At 43.6% G+C, this 6,484-nt stretch overlaps 2 protein-coding genes and 1 long non-coding RNA gene across 3 annotated transcripts in view; 2 read left to right on the forward strand and 1 right to left on the reverse strand.

Annotated features, from left to right (window-relative positions):
• The window catches only part of LOC145452288 (uncharacterized), a 106,136-nt gene that overhangs the window by 20,002 nt on the left and 79,650 nt on the right, over window positions 1–6,484 (reverse strand). The window lies entirely within an intron of this gene.
• Window positions 3,682–5,686, forward strand: LOC145452279 (uncharacterized). The gene has a single exon (XM_080330495.1). The coding sequence runs from the start codon at window positions 3,915–3,917 to the stop codon at window positions 5,124–5,126; it is 1,212 nt and encodes a 403-aa protein (XP_080186621.1). The 5' UTR covers window positions 3,682–3,914; the 3' UTR covers window positions 5,127–5,686.
• LOC145452285 (D-aminoacyl-tRNA deacylase 2-like) lies at window positions 5,700–6,479 on the forward strand. Its single transcript, XM_080330499.1, has one exon. The coding sequence runs from the start codon at window positions 5,714–5,716 to the stop codon at window positions 6,209–6,211; it is 498 nt and encodes a 165-aa protein (XP_080186625.1). The 5' UTR covers window positions 5,700–5,713; the 3' UTR covers window positions 6,212–6,479.

Raw genomic sequence — 6,484 nt, forward strand, 5'->3', positions numbered from 1 at the left:
TGTTGGTGCCGACTTCTTTCAATACCAGAATTCCATGTACCTGCTAGCCGTTGACTACTACTCCAGGGACATTGAGATTTGCATTGTCTCCAAAACAGTGAACGCAGCAGAGACGATTCTGAAATTCAAGAAGATTTTCAGTAGGCATGGCATCTGCGAGACTTTGGTCACAGATGGAGCACCTATGTTCTCTTCCCGTGACTTTGCGAAAGCTGGAAAATTGAACAGATAATGTCCTCACCTAGGTATCCACAGGGGAACTCGGAGGCTGAGCGTGCCGTTCAGATCATCAAAAACCTTCTGCAAAAATGTGACGATGAATATCTGGCGCTACTCGCATACCGCAACACGCCATTGGCTATCGGCTACTCGCCGGCAGAATTGAGCATGGGCTGCAAACTAAGAACAAGAGTACCGTGTCATCCAGACGATCTTCTGCTCAAGTCTGTCGACCGAACCGCCGTGAAGAAAGCCGAAGCAGATTACCGACGCAGAGTTACTCGTGATTACAACAAAAGACACGGAGTAGTACCTGGAGATGAGTTCAAGATGGGAGATCGCGTCTGGATTCCGGACTGCAAATCGCAGGGGGTTGTGGAAAAACTTGACACTGACACTCAACCCAGATCCTCGGTTATCAGAACTGGGCGTGACACTTTCAGAAGAAATCGCCGAATGGTGCGGAGATACCAGACGGAGAATGCCCCGCAAGAAGGCGTCGAGATTACCGCCAGTGAGGCAGCTGAATTCTTCAAATTTCCCGATCAGGGAGGAGATAGCAGTTCGAGCGCTACTATAGTGTCGATCGCGATGACCATCACGAGGCGGCGATAGTCCGACTATAGAATGTAAACGTTTACATTCTATAGTCCGACTATAGATAACTAACATACGTAGGTTAGTTATCTATAGTCCGACGGTCGGATCGGAACAGAACCGCACCTCGCAGATACATCGAGGAGTACTGATGTAGTTATAGGAGTAGTGTGTGTAAATATGTTGTGTTCTTCATTCACCTCTTGCCTGCCAATTGTTTCATACATTTGTACCGCTAACTGCCTCAATTCGGATTGTTTATTGTCTTCATTCTGCGCTTGCGTTGTATATGTTTGTGCTGCTTATAAGCTTTTGTGCTTGTTCCGAGAAGAGAGATGTAGTGGTAGCTCTATGCCACTAGGGTGTGACGACATCGCAGCAGTGTTGGGATCAAGTCACTACCTTCGAGTCACGAGTCATTTCGAGTCATTGCGCATTTTGACTCGAGTCATGTCAAGTCAATCGATTTTCGAAGGTGACTCGAGTCAAGTCAAGTCACTCGATTTTTGGAGGTGAGTCGAGTCAAGTCAAGTCACGAGTCAAGTCACAATTCAAGTCAAGTTGCCTTTTCCAAGTATATAAGCATGATTACGTCATTGCATTTTGCTAGCTGTCTGAAATACAGGTTGAGTGGACATTGATTTTCTATCGATGATGAGCTAATATAGAGTTAAAGGCGCTGTATCGCTCACATATAGGCTACGTAGAACTATTAAACTACGTAAGTAATTGCATACCCACAGTTTATAGTCACCTTCCAAAATAGAGAATAGAGAAACGAATTGATAGGATGCAATAAATTACCTATTTACAAATTGATATAATACAATTCGAGCCTGCGCCAATTGGTGGGGACTATATGTAAACTATATTCGAATTCAATTTCAATAAAACAAGAGGTTGGTTAAGGTAAGAACAGAGAAGTGAAATTTACATTTTTCTATCAAATTACTTTACTATGCTAGTTTACAACAAAGTAAGCTGTAAGCTTCGACTTCGTTTGCGGTCAATATATTTGTGAGAGTGAGAAAACAATGGAGGCTCAGTAAAACGCACGATCATTGAATGATTGGTCGCTTTCGCGGGTTACAGCAGCGTTTCGTGAACAATTCGACATACGTGAGATACAGTGATTTTTATCGACACCGATTACTTGATGTCTTGAAATTGACTCGTGAATTTTGCTCCGAGTCACGAGTCAATCGACATTTTTGATACGCCGAGTCAAGTCAAGTCAAGTCATTTTAGCAAAGTGACTCGAGTCAAGTCAAGTCATACGAAAAAGGTGACTCGAGTCATCCCAACACTGCATCGCAGGTGCTTCGGCGCTTGGTCGTCACTGAATACATGGCTATGGCTGCTTGAGAACTACACGTCTCGATATTAGACAGACCGTCAGTCACGTTACTACAATCATGGTGACCGGTACCGGTACGAGATCTACCACGGCACGTGATTCTTCCTTATCTGAGAATCATAATTCATATTTAATGCATTTTTAACACAAAATTCACCGAGGACCGAGTTCACCAATGGCCGAATTCACCAAGTTCCGAGTTAGCGCGACCGAGCACTAAGTGTCGAGTTCACTGGTAATCGCTCGACGACTGTCGGATAGCCGGCGAGATGCTGTTCCACAATTGGGTACGGCATACTTGATAGAGCAATGCGCTTTCTTGTATTCCGTCCCTAACCCCAGCATTAATATTCCCCCTCCCACAACCCTAATTTTGGGATACCCTAACCTCAACCCACCTCCGATCCCCCAACCCTAATCTTGGGATAACCTAACCCCAACTTAATCGGAGAGTCGCAACGGGTCATTGTGTTGCGGTTACCCGATTGTTCTGAACAATGCCGATATTTCAGACTTGGAGGACAGATTCTAGGTGGATCAGTGCCTGATCGATATTTTAATTTATATTTTCGGAATCGGTGCAACAGTAGCTTTCGATCAAGACCAAATTCAGTAATTTCTGCGCCCGGGAAGATAGCTTTTGGATTGCCAGAAATCCTACAGTCGCTTACGCAAATCAATTCTCCGCTCCAGCCTCGGCGAAGCGGAACGAAGCTGCAAAATCGGCCGTTGCCGTTCCATGTTTAATTTCTATAGCAATACGAAGAAGCGCCCAATCTTCCTCCGCCATTCTCAAGTACTCTTCTTCTGACATAATAGCGTGTCGGCCACAAGCTATGTGGTGCCACATGCTGCACTCTTCGCATTTCAAGGCAGCTTGATCCTCTAAAATTACGGTATTACATAAAACACAGAGATCCATCTTCTCAGAAGTCGTGCGCCCATCCCTCGCCAAGTCAAATCAACACTGAACCGACCACGCGTTGTCGATATGTGAACGTCGCGTTATATCCCGCGCTTGCGCAATCCGTGATCATATGATCGCGTGATTTAATCACGTCGATGTCTGCATGATCTACGCATCCCCGGACCTCCTTACAAGAGTGACGAATCACTTGATAATACTATTATTAGTTTATTATTTCATAAGAATCGCTGTTAATACGCTTTATTACAAAATTTCCCGACGGCCGAATTCACCGACGGCAGAGTTCACCAAGAGCCGAATTCACCAAGTGCCGAGTTCACCGGCAACCAGTCGTTGAAATTTGAGGTACACTGACCGCAATAGAACTGATGCTATAGGAGATCTGGCAATTTCTAGCTTCCTCATAATCTCATATCGTCCTTTTAGAACGACGCACCATACATTCTTGTTTGAACTAAAAAAGTCGACAGCTTAGGCAGAAATTGCCATACCATATGACATGTCATCTGCAGCACACGATTTTTTTAGGCAATACCAAAATGCGTTCACCGTTCGTCTTCATGCATTTTTCAACATTGCAGCATCTGCAGACCGAGTTCGGAGTTAAAAATTCAAGCCCTATATATCTCCGGTTTGGCTGTGTTTTCATTGCTAATGCTGATGCTGAGGCTCGCGGGCTCGTTCGTGACTTGCCATTTGCCAGTATAGTAGCGATATAAACTTGTGAGGGGGCGTGTGTGGTTTCATTAGAAGGAAAACCAACATTCAAACGCAGAAACTACTACTGCCAACGTAAAACTGCTCGTGTCGACGATGGATATTTCGCTGACTTGTGAGGAGTGCGGTACCGCTGGAAGTTTCGTGGAGGAGCAATGTGGTTTGGAAACGGCCAAGATATGCACAATTTGTGGTTACACTCGCGCGAGCGTGAATTTTGCAGCCGGTTCGACAAATGACCCAGGCTCCACTTACGCCAACGCTGTGTCTCTGAACCAGAAGTACAATACGAAGGTTGATTCCCTTGGTCCGACCGTTAGAACAGTGCGTGTAATAAAGCAAATGAACGCGTTCATGGAGAAATATGCCAACAGCCGTCACCTGAAGGACGCAGCTGAGAAACTGCTGGTGAAGGCTCTCATATTACTTGGTACTAGATCAAGGAGAATTGCTACATACGGTGCCGCGACAGTGGTCATTGTATTGCGTGAATCGAATGAGGCCGTCTTTTTACCAGAGGTCGCAACTTATTTTGGAGTCACTGCCGGCGAAGCCGCACAAAAACTTCGTCTGATAATGACGATGATATCTTCCAAGTCGCATCCGATCACGAACATTGGATGTTTCGTTGATAAATATCTAGGGGACATTACCGGTGTCAGAGACAAATGCAAAGTGAGACAGCTATCTCTGAATCTGATAGACCTATTCAAAAAAATCAATCTGACCGCCGCGCCCAAGACTATTTCGCTATTAGCTTTATATTATTCAATAATAACAATAGAGAATAAAGTGCCCGCAATGACCGCCCCGAAATTCTTCAAAAGAACTGCTTTGGGCAAGACGAACACTGCGTTTGAGAGAACAATTTGTATCGCTAAAAAGAAACTCGTAATATTGGCGAAACGTTTGCCTTGGGCCAGCAAAGTCACCGTAAAGAACCATCATACGTTTATCAACGATATTTTGAAGCACCATTCAATTCTTTTTGTCAAGAAGGCTACAGACATCTACACTGGATCTATCAATAATGTTTCAGATTCTAACGTTGATCGAAGCACCGACGTCTCGATAGATTCAAATTCCATAACGGAGCAAATGCGATTGGAACTGCCCGATTGCACCATCAGAAGCATGTTGAGACCAGCCCCCGCAGAAGACGGGCCTGATCCTGAATTTGTTTCAAGCTCGGAAGTGTTGGAAGAAAACGATTGCCCACAAGCGGAACTCGAGGAATATCTCAGAACTTCTGACGAAGTGAATACGTATTTGAAAATACAGAACTTGGCCACTGACTCAACGGAATAATTATCTGTTATTGCCTTCTTTTTGTGTGAGAAACTGGATTTGATTGTGTTGAATATGTTCATGAATCATTTAGCAATTTTGTGTTTCTCTGGTATCTCCGCAGTAGAATGTAAAATGCATGTGTGTGAAGGTACTTCACTGTGAATTCTCATTGCAGTTTGTATTTGCCGCAATAAAATGTATCCTATATGGCTCATTGCTATAATTCTGCCATCTTTGTGACTGAGATTGCTTTGTGCACTCTGACTTCATTTGCCGAAGCCTGCACCACTAACCAACGTGATGTTAGAACGAAAGTTGTGGATCGTGTTTTTTTTCAGGACACTATATTGATAAGATGTTTTGTTTCAATACCACAGTTGTAGCCTGAAGCATTGGTAATTGCATTGAAATCTTAATGCCGGTCTACACCATCATAGTACTTGTTGAAGCCTCATTCATGCTCAGCTTAGCGCTGTTCCTGATTTGAAGTGTTTCATACAAGCTTTTGTTTTCGCAAATGATGAAGAATGGTGATCTGATTCTGCACTCACAATTATATGTTTTCATGTTTTCAGAAATGCATGATTTAGGATATCTTATTAAATATGAATGATGCAAATATAGGTGGACGGATCATAATTCAACAGTGCGTGTCTGCGAAGCTGCAAACTAACGCGGGAAGCGATGAAACACCACAATTCGTGTCCATCGGCGGCGGGATAGTAATTTATGTATGTTTCATGAAGGACGCTACTGAAGACACCGCTCTGAAAATGGCAAGAACTGTGTGCAATATAAGGCTATGCCCGTCTGAAAATTCAGGTCGTGTCTCTGTGATTGAGCTTCCCGGTGACATCCTCGTGGTGCCGCAGGCCACATTGGGCGGCAAGCAAAAGGGTAATAGAATGCAGTACCACGGCAATGTAGACAAAACGATTGGCAAAAAGCTCTACGAGACGCTGGTCGAAAATCTGAAAAAAATTCAGAGCGATAATTCCAAATGCCTCGAAAAAGGTGTCCAAACACAATTTGGGACTTACGGAAATTTGCAAGTGTTATCCGTAGACACTAATGGCCCATACACTCACATTTTGAATTTTTAATCATTCATATTCTAAGATGAATATTTATTTTTAATCTGCCTGTCATGGTAGTTTGTTACGTCCCACGTTCGGATACAACCTATCTGTAGCTAAGCGATGAGAATAGCATTTTTAAAATCGTCTGTGACGTGAAGTCGGCCTAAATCATTTTTATTCAGTTGTTTGAACTTGTTGAAGCAATTCTGTGTTACCGTACATATCTTTGTACTTTACCGATAGTGCTATGTCTGTGCTGTGATCTCAAACAAGTCTTCATTCATATCTGCAGTTGGT

Source organism: Botryllus schlosseri, chromosome 12 (assembly GCF_051294905.1).
Source record: "Botryllus schlosseri isolate E-star chromosome 12, Bs_hap1, whole genome shotgun sequence".
Taxonomy (NCBI): domain Eukaryota; kingdom Metazoa; phylum Chordata; class Ascidiacea; order Stolidobranchia; family Styelidae; genus Botryllus; species Botryllus schlosseri.